The sequence below is a fragment of the Adiantum capillus-veneris genome, chromosome 27, assembly GCF_014529385.1.
Source record: "Adiantum capillus-veneris isolate H3 chromosome 27, ASM1452938v2, whole genome shotgun sequence".
NCBI lineage: Eukaryota > Viridiplantae > Streptophyta > Polypodiopsida > Polypodiales > Pteridaceae > Adiantum > Adiantum capillus-veneris.
Window position 1 is genome coordinate 121,999,665 of NC_140957.1, and position 18,714 is coordinate 122,018,378.

Consider the following 18,714-nt stretch of genomic DNA (forward strand, 5'->3'; position numbering starts at 1 on the left):
ACGCTTGCGTAAGGACAATGGGGGGGAGTTCACAAGTGCTGAATTTAATAAATTTTGTGAAAATTTGGGCATTAAGAGGGAGCTTATGGTGCCATACAGCCTCTCTTCTAATGGTGTGGCTGAAAGATTCAATAGGACACTTTGTGAGAGGGTGAGATGCATGCTATCCATAGCTAGTCTCTCTCATGGATTTTGGGGAGAAGCTTTGAAAACTGCAGTCCATATATGCAATCAATCCCCTCACATGTCTTTCAAAGGTGACATCCTTGAGGAGGTTTGGTCTGGCAAGCCTGCTTCATATGATCACTTACGCATTTTTGGCTGCGAGGCTTTTGTGCATGTTAGACCTGAGTTGAGGAGTAAACTAGATGTCAAATCCATCAAAGGCCTTTTCATGGGATATGGTGAAGAAGGCTAAATGGGTTACATAATTTGGTTACCTCATCTCAAAAGGGTTATACGCAGTCGGGATGTTGTTTGTAATGAGGCAAGGCTGCTTCAAAACAATTGTGCCTCAAAGCATGACCATAAAAGGGTCAAATTTTAGCATGACCAGCCACCTGTTAGGCCTATTTTTGACCCTTAGGATGCACCACATATGGCTGAAAATGTAGATGATTCAGTGGTGTTTGAGCCTGATGATGTTGGGCAGCAAATTGAGGCTCTTGAAGGGCATTGCAACCGCGGAACAATGCTGAAAATGGTGTTGAAAATGATGTACAGCAGCCCATTGTTGATAATTTTATCATGTTACCTGATGCAGACCCATTACCGAATAATGTGGATCATTGGGTGAGGCGGTCTACTCATCAAAGACGGCGTGTGAGCAGATATGATCCCTCTTTGCATTACATTATGTTGACAGATGAGGGAGAGCCTCTTACGTATAAAGAGGCAAAGACATGTGAGCACAACAACAATTGGGAGCTTGCTATGAAGGAAGAGATTAAAGCTTTGCATGCTAATCATACTTGGGATTTGGTGGAATTGCCCAAAGGCGGGAAGGCTATTCCTAACAAATGGGTGTATAAAATCAAGACAGTTGATGCAAAACCCAAGTATAAGGCAAGGCTAGTTGCAAAGGGATATGTTCAAACCAAGGGCATAGACTTTCAGGAAATGTTCTCTCCTATTGTGAAGATGACCACTTTGCGTGTATTGTTTGCCATAGTGGCTGCTCTTGATTTGGAAATGGACCAAATGGATGTACATACCGCTTTCTTACATGGTGATGTGGAGGAAGAGCATTACATGAAGCAACCCGAGGGTTTTGTTCTTCCTGGAAAGGAACATTTGGTATGTATGCTCAATAGAATCTTTTATGGACTGAAACAATCATGTAGACAATGGTACAAGAAGTTTGACCGCTTCATGCTTAAACATGGTTACAAAAGAAGCCATGCAGACCATTGTTTGTATACCAAACGTGATGAGGATCACAACCCTATCATTCTTGTGCTCTATGTAGATGATATGTTGATAGCTACAAAGAAAAGAAGCACTGTTGATGCTCTTAAAGGGCAGTTGAAATCTGCATTCTCAATGAAATACCTTGGGGTAGCTGAACATATACTTGGAGTGCGTGTTAGAAGGCAAAGAGACCAGCGCCTATTGTATTTGTCGCAAGAAAAGTACATTGAAAAGGTGTTGGACAGATTTAACATGGCTGAAGCAAAGCCTCTTGGCATGCCATTACAGCCATATGTCAAGATCTCCGAGGATGATTGTCCCAAGTCAAAGGAAGAAGCCAATGACATGCAAAGTGTGCCTTATGCTTCAATTTGTGGTTCACTTATGTATGCTATGGTTGCTACTAGGCTGACATAGCCCATGCAGTGGAGTTGTGAGCCAGTTTATGACTAATCCAGGCAGGTTGCATTGGGATGCAGTGAAGTCCATTATGAAGTACTTGAACGGGACTAAAAACAAATGCCTCTGCTATGGTGAAGGACCATTGGAATTGAAGGGATTTTGTGACTCTGACATGGCTGGTGATGTGGATACACAGAAATCCACAAGTGACTATGTGTTTACTCTTGCAGGAGGTGTTGTTTCATGGTGTTCTAGATTGCAAAAGATTGTTGCATTGTCTACCACCGAGGCTGAATATATTTCAGCCCACTGAGGCTTCCAAAGAAGCCATTTGGTTGTCACGCCTATGCAGTGAGTTTGGTTTGCCTGCCAAGGCACCTATGCTTGGTTGTGATAGCCAGAGTGCCATATGTCTGGCAAAGAATGCCATGTTTCATGCACGCACAAAGCATATTGATGTGCGGTATCACTTCATTTGAGAAGTACTTGAGGATGGCCTTATCACATTGGTTAAGGTCCATACATCACAAAATCCAGCAGATGCTCTCACTAAGTGCTTACCAAAGCACAACATCAGCTATGCATACAAATGGTGGGAGTCACGTAGCTTAAAGGCGTCATTTATGCCTTTAAGTGGGAGGTTGTTGGGTTAAAGGCCCAAATGACCCATTTTATGTACATTTTTAAAGGTTACTAACCTTTGGCCAAGTTCACATTGAACTTGGCCACTAACTTTAAATTGGTCCTATACTTTATAATAAAGGAAAGAGATGAGAAAAATAACTCACTCTAATCTTCCCCTTCTCAAAATCGTGCGCTCTCTCTCCCTCTCTCTCTTCAATCTGAAGCGCCCCCTACTCTGCAAGCAGTCGCCCCTCTCTGAAGCACAAGGCCTATACTTCTTCGCGTGCTCTATCACTTGCACACACCGCTTCGCACTCATCATATCCTTCTTCTTCTTCTTCACGAGAGAGAAGAGTTTATGGAGATGGTGATGAAGAGCTTGCACCACTCCGTATAATAGATAAGTAATTATGACGTCAAGGCAAGAGAGCTTTCACGTCTGAGCGTGTATCTATCCTCCTCAAAGTGAAAGAAGAGAGGTCTTTATATAAACTCTCAAGGCCAAAAGCACTAGCTAAGAATAGAGTGAGCAAGGAGAGACAAGTTTGCGCACGTTCGCAGCTTACTATTAAAAATAAAAAAAAATTTAAATTAATAAGTTTTTTTTTTAGGACACGGATTTCGATGCGCGATTTAGAGACTCTAAGAAGAAGCTTGGCTTCCAAGAAAAGAGCTCTAAACTAAGCTCCTTCTCTCTTTTTTAAAAAGACTCTTTCTTTCCTAAAAGCAAGCCTTTGCTTTTTGGTGGTCAACTCTCCCACTTACCATTCAATTTTTACATTAAGTTTGACCATCCGAATAGTATCTAACCAACTAATGAAAACCATAGCTAAACTACGCCACACCGTAACATCCCGACATAATTATGACTTTCCAATACTGTCATTCAAAATTCAACGAAAAAGATATTGACAATTATTTTTCTTATTTTTAAAAGAGACCCAAAAATTAGGGATCTTACATCCTCGCACACTTGAAAACTTCGAGGTGTCCTCACCTCGACATGGATAACAAATGAGTAAGTCTAAAACTTTCTATAGATATATGCTAAATTGACTATGCTATTTCCCAGGTTGTGACTTTTGAAGCATAGCATCGATATCACGATTAATGATAGTCAGTTGAGGTGCAATAGGGTCATTGGCATTAGCAGGAACTCCATTTTCTCTAGGAGGCATGATCTATTTCTGCATCATGTCAAATTTAAAATCTTATCAACAATATATTATATTAATCTTCCTGCATTATGAGTCAAAAAGGGTAGGCGGGAGGAAAAAATTTAACCATAATTTTCTAAGGAATGGGTAGTCATTTACACCCCATTGAAAGACGGATTTAGTTATGAGACGTTAGAAGACACCCGCAAAGGTCATTACTAAAACAAACATTCAAATAAAATTTTTGATCACTTGTTGTGAACACTTGAATCATTTTATCATAACTCAAAAAATATTTCCACTCAAGAAGACAAGTCAAACAAGTGCCACCAACCAATGTCACTTATAGATGCATCGTGAATACAATATCCTTTCTCAAAAAGCATGCATGAATGCGTGCATGATGCATAACTAAACCGACTAGTATCAGGCTTTAAGGTATCTCTATAACCTTAAGCATTAGCTGTGATACCAGGTGAGAGATACCCCTCCCCAGGGGTCTATGCACAGAATATACAATTTATACCTTTACACAATTTTCAATATACATCAAAGTTGCGGAAGCATTTGCATAGGGCAGGAGTTCTTAGTGCCCGACCAAGCATGGAGTTTAGGCCATAAGCCGAACTGCATCCAGAGGTACCTAGCGACTAGTGCTACCCCTGAATGGGTGTTATGAATGAAAGCGTACTCAAGAAAAAATATAACATTGTGGAGGGTGAATATATGTGTACACCGCGTTGCGGGAAGAGAGAGAGAGAGAGAGAGAGAGAGAGAGAGAGAGAGAGAGAGAGAGAGAGAGAGAGAGAGAGAGAGAGAATATAGTGGAGGGTGAAATAGAGTGCACAGAGACATGAGAAATTGACAACAGAGAATTTCTAAATGCCTATCTAAATGGAACAGGCAACCATGTATTAATGCAATGACAAAATCTGGGTATACCATAACATCAAAAAAAAATATGACAAAATAACTAGCAGAGCACTCGACCCTGTGTAAGGATCGATTGGTCCACCCATCCACTTCCGCTCTACTACGGATAGAGAGAATTTCACTTCGCCGGGAGCAAGCCAGAAAACCTCCATCCTACCTGAGCCAGACATAGGTGAGCCGCTTTGCCTCCCTCCATGAACCCGATCTCTGAAAGGATCCCAAATACCAGTAAGTGCTAGGGTATCAACACCAACCATACCAGTTTAGGCGCCACGCCTCTTCGATGCCCAGCATCGAGTGTTTAGGCCAAGCCAAGGCAAGATCCCCGACGCACTAACCATGTAGATGAGCCTAACAAAAAGAAGAAGACCTAGGCAACACCCCCGATCCAGCAAAGCCCCAAGTCAGCGACCCTTTAGTCTAAGGCTAAGCGATGTAGGTGATCATAGTCTTGTAGTGACGCTGCCATGAGAAACATAACACATGAGTCCAATCATAATAGCACTTCCCAGATGCACAAACAATTCCTTTTCCAAATAGTTAGACTGTACAAGGTCTCTACCCTTACATGTCTATCATAAACCATCTTGATCACTTCATGATCCAATCCAAAAACCATAAACCATAAACCATAATCCAATCACATCACACGGGTGAGCTCTCCACCCTACTTGGGTGAGGCACGACCAATCCTGCATAACCACTTTAGAACATAACATGGCTACAAAAATTTCAGCAGCATAACTCAATCCAAAAAAAAAAACCATAGCCACACCGGCTTCCACCATAAAATATCAACCATAATCCATGAGGGAATCTCAGCCCTTAACCATAAATTATAATCACACTGAACCAACTCCCACACTTGGAGTTTGACATATCCCCTGCAATCAAGCGGAGTCTACACACATGTGACCATTAAGATGTGATTCTTTCATGCATAAAAAGAGTCCGACCAGCGACTAATCATGATATAAAAATCCAATTTTGACAACATCCAACCATGCAAAGTTGATGCATCACATCTACACTTCACCACTCTAGCACATAGAGCTAGTTTTAACTTAGGAAGATGGAAAGCAATCATAACCATGCATATGAAGCATCCACATCAATCCATGAGTTCCCATACATCATATGATAACATTCCAAGACCATAAACATGATGTGAAACAACTCCGACCTCTAGGTCAACCATAACTTTACACATATGCAAAAACAACTTTCTGACATTATGGTTTAGGTCAACCATAAACCATAACTTTACACATATGCAAAAACAACTTTCTGACATTTTTGGGAGCATACAAAACATGCAAATGAAAGTATTTGACCTCAAACCAATGCACCAAGTTCAGCTCCATGATATAGACTATCACTCCATCACATCACTTTGACCATATGATACTCACACAACAAACAGTAACCTCCAAAGAAAGTCACTTTATTGATATCTGCCTATGCGGTTCGGAATGTTTAACCATATACTTTCATGTAAGTTTAGGGCCATCTAATAATTGAAATCAACTCACCAAAACAAACCATAAAACATATCAAAATGGCTCGGTTAACTCACGACGTCATATGGTAACCCCCTTTGATAGCACTCCTACGCGTGTAGGTAAAACTGATAATAGAGTGATTAATAACTCGCATTCCCAAAGTGATAACGGAGACCTAAATTCATTTATCATCAATTTTTATCAAGCTTTTCAATTTTTTAAGTGGGTTTGCTTATCGAATATATATAGTAGTTCTCCAAGGAGCATGGAGTCAATAATTTTGGTTGTGTAGTGGACAGCAATCTGTTTTTTGACCATATCTCTTAACTCGTGCGTGTTTTTCACATGACACATAAAAGAAAAAATATTCTAAAATGATGTGTTTTATCTATGGTATAAAGGGTTCGGGCTGATTCATAAGGGTGTGTGATTTATGACCAAAACAGTATTCCTACCGCTTCTATGACGTGAAATGAAAAGCGCTTCTTTATGCATGTGCATGACTATAACGCATCATGTGCATAAATCAACGTGTAAAACATGATGAAACAATCATGAAGCAATCTTGTATGTACTTGGTTAATCGATACATACACTCATATACTAAAAAAACAATCACCAAGAGGGTGACTACGCAGAAAAAACGACATAAAGAGAGAGAGAGAGATGATGACTATGAAGTTTATGGTCTCTCACCGTGATTTCGGATTGATTTGGGGTTGTCGAAAGGCTTCTTGCTTTGCCGCAAGAGAGCGTTGATGAGAGCTACGTAGAGGTATCCGCCTTGAAAACTTCCGGAGAGCGAGTACACCGTGAAACGATTGGAATTAACTCGGCCTTTGCCACTTATGATTGGAATTGTCTTAATTCTCATTTTGTTTCGCTTATACAAAGAGGATCTTTGCTTAAAATTATTAGTAAAAAGAAACGTGTGCGACCCTACTCCCTCTCTAGGATACATCCCTCTCTAGGATACATCCTTCACTCCACGAAGATATTAAGGTCTTTCTAGGCTCTCCATGGTTGCAGCAATGGGGAAGATCTTGGCAAATAAGCTTACAAAAGGATGCTAGATAGGGAAATCAAAGCTCTAGCTACATTGAATCCATCAACTAAGAGCCTTTTGTTAGACAACAAGTTTGTAGATCTTGATGAGTACTTGGGAACTAAAAAAGAGTGAAAAAAGATAGAATGGAGAAGGATATGGAGGGGGAAGGATCTCTCTAGCATGAAAGCTATGAGAAGCTTGGACTGACACTAAATTTTAGAGAGAGAAAGTTGAAATGAGGTTGGGGGGGAGGTTGGTAGTAGAAGGGAATGAAAGAACTAGCATCAAGAGTGAAAAAAGTGTTTTTTGATATTTGACTACTTTAGGAGACAACTTGGGAGGAAAATTTGAAATTATCAATTTTACATTTTTTTATGTGTTTTTTGTACCCGAATTTTTTGGGGATAGTGTCCCTTTCTTGGCATTATTTATCCCGTTTAGAATAGCCCTCTCTCCTCCCTAGGGGAGGCAAAGTATGTTCTCCCCTACCCCTTCTTAGCACTAGTTTGGTAACCTAAGAGGACATAAAAGTGTCCTTTCAAGGTTTTGGAAAAAAATAAAATACCCATATCATATGTATGTTTTAATAGAAGTCCTTACCATCAGTGCAAGGAGACTCAAGCAAGGGACGCAAGGGCTGGTTTATGGTGCATCAAACCAACTTACACACTGGCAACCCTCGTAAATTGGAGAAGGATGTCCATGTTAACAGGAAACCACCCACCCACAAAAAAAACCCTCCTTCCATCCATTCGTCACTCTACAAACTCTCTCCCACCCACCAAATTGTGGGCCCTGGTTGCCTATCTCACATCATGCGTGCCATAGAGCAGTAGCAATTGCTGGCTAAAACACTGCATATGTGTAACCACCATACAATTGTATGCCATGTTATCTCCCTATCTCTCTCCCTCTCACATTCTTTCATCTCTGCGTCTCGTTGCACGCTTGGCATGCATATTGCGATTTTATTGTTATTAATATTGTACATCCACACACCTTGGATCACTCAGTCGTGCTAGAGTCTCTAATAGGCAACGCATTTCATTTTCCTACAAGCCCTTCACGGTTTCTTAACATCATTCCCACTAAGTGGTGAGCTCGTGGGCATAAAACACTTTGACCCCAAGGTTTAAGAGTTCAAGGCCTATCACTTAATCCCTTGAGATATTTTTGAATTGTTAGGGCATTCGTACCATTCAAACCTTCTAATCCTGCTGCAAGACCTATTCAACATCGCTCACCACATAAGAAAAGGTGGTATGCATATTTAACTTCCAACTTTACTCTAATGATCATCGCATAATTAGCAAACTTTACCATAGATCATGACCAAAACATTGGCAAAAGGCGCTTGAGCATGTGAATATGTTGAAAACAAAGAAACAACACATACATAGTGCTAATGGTAGACAAGATAGCAGAAGCATGTATGCAACATTCGTCAGGATGGTTGCAATTTGCTAGAGCTGATGATTTTTTTTTTGAAAGAATTCAAGAAGCATTGATCAACATGAGAGAAAGTACAAAAGACAAGGAGACCGTGACAACAACGATGAATATAAAAGGAATCCTAGCCACAATGATGCTAATCAAAGGACTCCCAAGCAAAATTATGATTGCAGGCATAAATCTACAATGCACACATTCACATTGATGACACTCATGGACACAAAAATCTCATCTCTCTCTTTACCACAACTTGATTCTTCACTTTAGTAGGCTACAATAGCACAATCTAGATTTTCTTTGGGAATGGTATACCACTTAGGATCATTGTAATGTAGATTCTAGAATTCATTGTACAAGGCCCGCCAGAGTGGAGAAAGGTTGCATTTTGTAAGGCACTCACCTTCAGCCAACGGTCACAGGTACATATGTAACATCATAAACTAAGTACAAGCTCATTAGAACAGCTCATGATAACTAGGTTTTATTGTGCTTACAGACACTACTTCAAGGAAAACTACTCAAGTTCACCATGATATAGGTCATTTTCATCTGCACCGGGTTAGACCATCAAAAGCTTTAATCCTATTCGAAGCATCTGAGACATGCCATAAATTTGTGATTTGTATGTTTTTCCACACACATCATTAAGTTTCCCTTGACTCTTAATGCTAAGGTCTAATCCAAATCCAACATGGGGCTACAACCACATGCAGAATATGACCAGCTAAGCTAAGGATACTAAAGGATACTTTTGTAGGATCCATTCTTACTGTGAATTATGTAGATGATAATCCATGTCTTGATGTTTGTAAGGAGAGACTCTAGGATCTTAAGTATACACCAAGTCTCACATTTAAGAGAGCTTTAGGGTTTTACGGTGATATGTGAACATTTATAAATTCTATGTTTTAACTTTAGTTAGAGACCTAGAAGCAACCACATTTTTTTTGCAACCACATACAAGTCTTAAAGCCCTCACAAGACTTTACAATTTTTTCATGCATGAGATCATTTGAAATTTCTCTAAACTATAACACGGTAGAATTTCCATAATAATTTCTATCCTAGAGCACACTTCAGAAGACAATTACTAGGAGGAAACAAGGAAGATATAGCAAACATAAAAAAATTGCGATGACCTCTAGCTACAACTATTATGATTAGTGTTTCATCTGCATTTATTGTATGAGCTTAGTATCGCTTTGACATAAAACCAATAGCCACTGGTTACCCCAGCTTTGCAAACCATTCTGCAAATTTATATAGCACATTCATTCGATTGTCTGTACTCAAATTTTTCTACTTTCATTGGCAACTCTAACTTCACATCAATTTCATAACTAACGGCTTTTAAAATCTTAACATCTTTAGAGTGAGGTCCAATTGTTGTTGAATCTAATAAGAAATCATCTTTAGTGCTTTTTCTTTGAGAAATACTTTTGCGGATAAAGGTAAGTACAGAGCTATCGTATCAGAGAACCTCCAAGTATGGAAATCGTCTTTAGTGCTTTGTCTTTGAGAAATACTTTTGCGGATAAAGGTAAGTATAGGGCTATTGTATCAGAGAACCTCCAAGTATGGAATTTCTCAATGCATTTTGATAATGTACATCTAGCAAAATCATTTTAATTATCTCTGATGCGTAAGCTCTCTCTATGTATCTTTAGACCCAGATGCCATATCCACCACCCTAGTGCTTATTCTACTTCCTTCCTTATCTTAAGATCTCCAAATTTTCCACCTCCTTTTACAGCATCTTCATATACAAAAATCCTTTAATATACTTGGTTTGATACATTAATGCTCATTTTATATAATTTCTTTTAAGTGACTCTCTTTGCACATATTTCTAAGAGGCTACACTCAAGAAATTTTGCCACAAGCAAGAATACCGCCGAACATTTTCAAAAGATAGGGCTCTTTTACTTGTTTACATTGTGTTATAAGCTATAAAATCAATTATCTCTAACATCATGGCTTGTAATTACATTGATTGGTACTTCTACCGAGATGATCTTTCATGAAACTATACAACCACTCACATAAGCTCAGCCAACAATATTTTTTTACATAATTCAGTACTCCAACCTACTCCAATTGGGTATCAAACATGTAGTAAATGTGTTGTCTTTTATGCCTTGCCTAGTCCATTGGTCACATGCACACAGATTTGCCGATTTAAGCAGTGTGTTTATGTTCCTCTTGGTGTAGATTCGCTGGTTTAGAAAACACTAGTTATCTGTGCAGATCCACCGACTTAAGTAGTACGAGTGCAAATTCGTCGATTTAGGCAGCACACCAACAAACAATAGACTCGCTATTTTAAACAATATTAAGTGCAAATTCACCGATTTAGGCAACACAAGTGTAAGTTGGCCGATTTAGGCAGCACATTTGATTGGTGTCGATTCGTCGATTTAGGCAACACCGATTACAAAATCATGTTGCAATGGCTGGCCATCAGTGCCCCTAGTATGATTTTGTTATCCGGATATATATATATATAATGAAATTGATTTAGATTTGGATTTGAACTTAGATTTGGACTTGGTTTATGACGATTGGTTGCCTATAACCAATGATATCCTAATACATCAAAATATGATATATACTACCTATTCTCGTGGTATGGGACACTAGAATGTGTAGTATGTGGATGACAGCAGGCATAAGCCAATGTAATTGTTTAAGTTTATGAATTTTCAGTTTGATACATTATAGTTGTGACACACAATTTTAACCATTGTTTTTTACAAGATTGTAGATTCATAACTTAGCAACTGAGAATAGTTTCTTTTCTAACAGAGAGGTATGTAATGGAAATGTAAATATATTTATTTATTGCAGTTGATAGGTGGCAAAAGCATAAGCGATCAATGGATTATGCGAGAGGATAGCACATTTATGAACATTTTATTATTAAAGTGCTCTTTTTAAGCCCTTGTCACTTTATGTCTGAGCGGACAATCTGTAGCATTCAAGAAATCTATAAATAAATACGTGCAAGAGGAAAATGCTCACTCTTGCACGGGGGGAGATTGTACCCAGTGCTCTGTGTCATCGTTCTCTTCTCATCTCTTCTCTCTCGTTGTGCCAGTGTAGCACCTCGCTCTAGGAGGTGCTCTCTCTCTCTCTCTCTCTCTCTCTCTCTCTCTCTCTCTCTCTCTCTCTCTCTCTCTCTCTCTCTCTCTCTGTGTGTGTGTGTGTGTGTGTGTGTGTGTGTGTGTGTGTGTGTGTGTGTGTGTGTGCTCAATTATGGTGCACATGTTATTCGCCAGGTATGAAAATCTGTTAGTTTTATGGTTTGTATTATGTTATTTATGATATTTCACAGTCCCTCTACACTCCTAGCTGTAGCAGACACCTTCAAAATATTTTGTCAACATGTGAATTTTACTACCAAATCAGCATAGAGAATTTTCCATAAATGGCTCATAGCTTCCAAGACATAGGCTTTCCATTTTTTAGAATCATAAAAACACCTCTAGAACTACCTATGCCAGCTATGTAGCACTTTAGAGGTCTCTACGCTGTGTTTTAGGATGATCTAAAGCCAATTTCAAGAAAATTGGCCAAAAAACAACACGTTTTTGGAATCGGGTTATGTTCAAAATTTTATTCAAACCCCAACTCCAAAGTTGGAATCAATGGCCCAAAAAAATCCAAGCTTTTCTTCAAGTCATAAGCTAGCTTTGTGGCTACATAACACTTTAGAACCTCCTTGGCATCTCAAGCAATAATTTAAAGAAATTGCTAAGTTAAGAGGACACAAAAGTGTCCAATGACATAAAAGTGTCATGTTACCAATCTAATGCTAGGTACTAGGTGGTACCACCACTCTGTTACTATTGATCCATTCTTAAACCTTCCTTAATATGAAGTGCTCTTCCGAGGTTTATACTTTTCCTAATACAAAGTTGTATTTATGGTTACTTACTTACAAATTGGGTTGATAGTCTATCACATTGGCGAGCTACCAATAGATTCATGCTCTCACTTGGGAGTGCTGCTATCACATGGAGGAGCAAGAAGTAGGCCACAATTGCTTTGTCAAGTATAGAGGCTAATTTTGAGGTGCACTGCCACTTCACAAGAGATAGGGTCTTAGCTAGCCTTAGGTATAGAGGATAGATGATCAAATTACTGACATCTTCACAAAGGCCCAATGAGCCGAGAAGTTGAGGTAATTATGAGCTATTTTTAAAGTATGAGAGATGATGTTGAGCTTGAGAGGAAGTAATGAGGTAACAAGATCCATACATGGTACACTCGGATGACTTCATGCCCCAATGTCGCACACGCACAAGGTAGCAGGCATGAGGAGCATCACAAGTGGTCCTACAGTTGGCAATCATCTAGATGGTACGAGAGTGATGGCTCCTTATCTTGCAAGCTCATTCATTAGTAGTTTCACATTCACCGCCGTTGTACATAATTACATCTTAAGAAGTAGCTATCAGCCTCCTTCTCCATTCAACATTGTGCTCTCTTGATTGTGTGTGTCCGCGCTTGCAAGAGCTCAAGCACTCTCCCTCGGTGTCTCTTTACAATTGCCATAGCAACGTCCTACCAATGTCATCCTAGCAACATCCTCCTCACTAAGTATTCTAATTGCAAATGGTTAATAGAACAATCGTGGCCACTGGCTAGCTCCAGGGTGAGAAGCAAACAAGGAGGTGATCACACTAGCCTCAAGTGCCCTACAACAGTGCCCTAGCTATGTGATAACTGGGATCTTAGAAAATTTATGAGTGGTGCGGTGGAAAACTACTAGCATGGCTTCAATGTTTGAGATCACCCCTGTGAGCTATGGGGCAAGACCGGAGTTGCTCTCTAATGTAAAGGAGGCAAAGGACCTTGGCTACTGATACTAGGCTTGTAAGAAAGGGAGAAGGGAACAAGGGAGCTCTCTCTCTCTCTCTCTCTCTCTCTCTCTCTCTCTCTCTCTCTCTGTGTGTGTGTGTGTGTGTGTGTGTGTGTGTGTGTGTGTGTGTGTGTGTGTGTGTGTACTTTTTGAGGGAGAAGGTAAGGACTTTCTTCAAAACAAAGTGGTGCTGTGTCTAGTCTATTGGAGTTGTGAGAAGGGGAAAATGAAGCGCTAGAGCTTTGGGTTGTCTTTCCTTGGCTGACAAAATAGTGATTTTTTATGTCTTTTGGTTGGCTTGGTTGACATGTGCTTATAGAGGTGTCCCACCTTTTGATTCACTTGTCAACATCATCAAGAGATGTTGTGGAATTGCAGCAAGATCTTCAAGAGTGATAGTGACAAGTACCCAATGAGTTTCTTTTTTGGATCAACACATGATTAACCAGAACAAACAAAATGAGTTTCTTTTTTGGATCAACCAAAACAAGCAATTGGTAGCTTTTTGGGTGATGTAAAGCCAACTTTTAGCTTTTCTTGTGTGCGACTTGGGCGTTATTCTGACCTTTTTGTAGAGAAGGGCATGTTAATTCCATTGCCCAGGAGCAAATCGGATAAATTTCTTTCAATTTTAATAATGCCACTGGTTTGCAGTAAAAAAAGAAATTACTCCACCCAAAATTGAAAAGATAAGTGTAAGAACATGAAAAAATAGGTCAAATTTCTAAAAATTTCCTCTTTGAAAAGGCATAAGGAGGAATTGTGGATTGTTAGGAAAAATATTTCTCCCAAACATTGGCTACAAACCCAAATTTCAGGCAGATAGCAACCAAGGCACTAGCAACAAAGAGCTGGCATCCAAACCTTGATTACTCCTTTTCATGAATAGCTAGGCCATCATCCATTGCATTGCACCTCTGCTCTCACGGGCCTCTTAAGCTGCCAACACACGGAAGTCACAGAATTGGGCAAGCTGTCTGCAAGCTGCATTTCCTTAATGGAGTTGAGAGTCATTGTAGAGTGACATCTTTGAACCCCTAAGACCTTAAACACAACCCTACCAATCCAGAGTGTCACCAAATTGTGAGCTCTAGAATTCATCGTGAGTGAATTACAACTAAGCTTCCAAGGTGGTGGCCTCAAGCTGAGTGAAACATGTAGAAAGCTCACATTACTCAGACACGAGGGCAATTCAACTCAGTCGTCACTCTCTGTACACCCGCCATTTCACATGCATTCAAGGGATTTGTCATGAATAAAACACACCCTTTCCTAGTTCAACCTATGTAGTCCCCTTTAATTGATAATCTTTTGTTTGTTAAACCTGACCACCGGCACCTTTCTGCAAAAGATGGGGGAGAAATTGAGCACTTAACCTGGAAATTCTGTTGTCTATATTGAATTCAGCATTGTCATTTGTCCCTCGTGTCAAGAATTACAGATTCTGTCAGTCAATAGAGGCACATTTTGCAGGATAAGATACTTGCAGCAATATAATACTGGTAATCTAGAAATTGAATTGCTAGACCACCAAGGCCATTTTTAAAAACCATGAAAAATATGCTGATGTAAGTCATCCTTCCCGTCAACGTCGTGGGTCGAAGGGCTGCAGATCTCGGCCCTCCATCCACTCATCTTTATTGGCCGGAATGTCATCCTGCAAGCGCTCGATGCTGGACAGCTCAGCATGCGGAATATCATGCAGCACTAACAGTCTGAATGCCAATCACTTGCCTCCAGCTCAGCACGCAGAATTCCAAATGCAGAAAATTCTGACAAGTCAGCGTGCGGAATTGAGCCAGTGCCTGGGTTTGACTTCCTGCGCCGGTGGCCCTCCTCCCCACGACCGTTGACGGCCAGGAATGGTCCCTAAGCCATTCCTTGCAATCCTGCTCCCACAGAACTCCCGGCTCCGCCGGTCGCCCTTTGGTCGCAGGGATACCAAGGAATGGTCCCTTAGGGACCATTCCCTACACCTTAGAACTCCCAGAACATGTCTGACAGTCTGAACATTAGTCTTATGAGAACAGTTCTAAGCTGCTGCCTAAAATCATGCACCACTAGGGCCAGACTTTCTTCATTCCCTCCATTGCTGCAGCAAGCCAGCGAAAGAGCTTACTATACACTAACTCTATCCGCATATTTGCACGCTTGCTGTTAATTTTCAGCCAAATGCCTGAACGATACTCCCATTGTTAGAGACAACTTCTCACTTCTATTAACAACAATGTTACCCAAAAAGACACTTATGGAGTATTCTAATGTGTACTGACTTCTCAAAGCCAAGAACCACAAGTAAAGAAAATCAATTCCAAATCAATAACAAAAGCCACTGCTGCATATCAAGTAAAAACAAACATCTCGATGGCAAACTGAGCAAGTAAAGGAACCTACCAGAAAAAGACATCAGTTTACCCCAACACCTTATGACAACACACCACCGCGAGTGAAGTGGGACTAGGATGTCTACGTGGGAGATCCCCGGTCCTTTGGGCAGATCTACTCCCTTATAAGAGTCCCTCGACTCCATGGCCACATGCCTGACATCTACAGATGATCTCACTACTTACACTACATGCTACGGGGACAATTTACTGCAATAGCTCGAGCCACTGCTCTTATATTTCAAAATGGAAAATAGCCACACAGATAGGAGGTACTGACATATTCAAAAAAACCAGACACAAACCAGCTTCCATGCCATGAAACGACTTATCCTTTTCAAAATGGATGTGTCAAGACACATATATATACTCAGAAAAGAATTAATTGCCTCTTCTCTCTATACTCTACAAAAAAGCACTGCTATAATAAACTTTTCATATACTCTGGAAAACTTCCTTGGCAGCAGCAATGGTAAACTTGATATCATCTTCTTTATGGGCCAGTCCAGTGAAGCCAGCCTCGTATTGAGAAGGAGCTAAGTACACTCCCCTCTCCAGCATGCCTCTGTGGAACTTAGCAAATTTGCCAGTGTCGCTCTTCTTGGCATCTGCAAAGTTGTAGACAGGACCTGCCGTGAAAAAAAAGCCAAACATGCCACGGATGTGACCGCCACAAAGCTCATGCCCCGCCTCACGCCCCACCTCTAGAATTCCTGCAATTAACTTCCCTGTGATGTTATCCAGATACTCATATGTCCCTACTTGTTTCAGTCGCTTCAAGGTCATAATCCCGGCAGTCATTGCCAACGGATTGCCACTCAAAGTACCTGCTTGGTACATAGGCCCAGCAGGGGCAACCATTTGCATTATTTCTTTCCTTCCACCATATGCTCCCACAGGCAGCCCACCCCCTATGATCTTCCCTAGAGTTGTGAGGTCAGGCGTAATGCCAAAGTACTCTTGTGCACCTCCATATGCAAGACGAAAACCTGTCATCACCTCATCGAATACAAGCAAAGCACCTTCAGCTTTCGTGAGCTCTCGAAGCCCTTCAAGAAACTCCTTCTTTGGCACTATGAAACCAGCATTTCCCACCACTGGTTCCAGAATAACGGCAGCAATTTTCCCTTTGTTGCTTGCAAATAGCTCCTTGACAGCGTCTAAGTCATTGTAGGAAGCCGTTAGCGTGTCCGCAGTTGCTGCTTTAGGTACACCAGGGGAGTCTGGTAGTCCAAGTGTGGCTACACCACTCCCAGCCTTAACCAGAAAAGAGTTAGCATGGCCATGGTAGCAACCTTCAAACTTGACAATTTTCTCTCGCCCCGTGTATGCCCTCGCCAATCGCAGCATCCCCATGCACGCTTCAGTCCCTGAATTAACAAAACGGACCATTTCAATGCTGGGAACAGCTTCAATCACCATTTCTGCAAGGTCGTTCTCCAGCACACACGGAGCACCAAAGCTTGTGCCCTTTTTCAGAGCTTCAACAAGCGCTGCATTTACCTGTTCATAAACTCTTGAAGCATTAAACTCAAAACATGCTCGCAAAGGAAGACTCCAATAAAGAGACAAGATGCACTTGCAATGCTGACAATACAAACACAAAAAACTGACATACTCACAAGATGGGCACAAGCTCACTCACATACCCTATGCAGTACAAAAGACATGAGAAGAAAGCCTTATCTACCTCATCATCAGAGTGGCCAATAATTGCCGGACCCCATGTTCCCACATAGTCCACATACTCGTTTCCATCTACATCCCATGCCCTGCAACCCTTCACTCTGTCGAAGACAATAGGTTGGCCTCCAACTGACTTGAAAGCTCTGACAGGAGAATTAACACCGCCAGGCATAAGTTCCTGCAAATTCAGACAAGGGAAAACTTTATATGCGCCCATGCATTCACACCTTGCCTAATTATCCTACCCAGACCACATCTTCAATAGGAAACCAAGAAAGGATCAATGCGTTCTGCCAAGAACACTCACAAAATTGGCACTTTGAACAGACACAATCATCACAAATGCCGTACAAGGGAGTGGAGTTCAAACTGCCCATATTTTCAAGAGAAAGAGCAATGCCTCAGCTCAGTAGATTCCATTTTATCACATCAGACATAGGTCATTTGAGCTAAAGACTAAATCACTGCGGAAACCTGTGCTATATCAGACACCTCTCTCTCTCTCTCTCTCTCTCTCTCTCTCTCTCTGGATTGCTATAACAACATTAAAATTTCTTATCATATCAGACACACACACATCATTCAGACAGTGAGACTACCTTTGCAGCAGTAAAGACCTCCTCAGACTTCTTAGTGACGAACTTCTTTTCCACAGAGACAGCCATCATGCGGACCTCAAATCTGGATGGTGAGGAGAGGATCGCAGAGCAAGAGACTTGCTGAGTAGCATTTGTCTCTCCACGTCGCAAACCTGCCCAATTCGACGCAAGAGCGGACCTCGCAGGCACTTGGGTCGCCATAGCTCTTGCTGTGCTCGCTCGCTCGCTCGCTCGCTCTCTTTCTCTCTCTCTCTCTCTCTAACTCTCTCTAAACCTTAAGAGCTTGGGTGGGCACCATATCCTCCATGCCCCAATCAGATCGCTAGAAATTTGAGTGAAAATTTTACATTCTCTTCACTAGCTTAGGGGGTATCAGATTTTACAAAATGCATTTTTAATGGGAATCAAATCCACCTTTTAAAAAAATGTATATAGTTGCAGTTTTCTCTCGAAGTAATTGGAGCGCTCTCTGTCTCTCTCTTATACTCGCCCGGGAATGAAATTGGCAACTTGTGGTCTAGTGCGGAAGACAGCTCTCTCTCTCTCTCTCTCTCTCTCTCTCTCTCTCTCATACTTACCTCCGAACCTATGGCCTTGCCGAAGATGTTGACATGGGTGAGAGAATTCACAAGGGAGATTACTCTCGAGGTGAG

General features: G+C 41.0%; 1 protein-coding gene across 1 annotated transcript; it reads right to left on the bottom strand.

The window, feature by feature from the left end:
• Positions 1 to 16,090: 16,090 nt before the first annotated feature.
• Positions 16,091 to 18,338, bottom strand: LOC147422674 (uncharacterized). The gene is made up of 3 exons (XM_086502912.1): positions 18,062 to 18,338; positions 17,467 to 17,640; positions 16,091 to 17,279 (listed from the first exon to the last, which is right to left on the bottom strand). Exons 1-3 carry the CDS (start codon positions 18,260 to 18,262, stop codon positions 16,212 to 16,214), a joined length of 1,443 nt encoding a protein of 480 aa, XP_086359038.1. The 5' UTR covers positions 18,263 to 18,338; the 3' UTR covers positions 16,091 to 16,211.
• Positions 18,339 to 18,714: the final 376 nt, after the last annotated feature.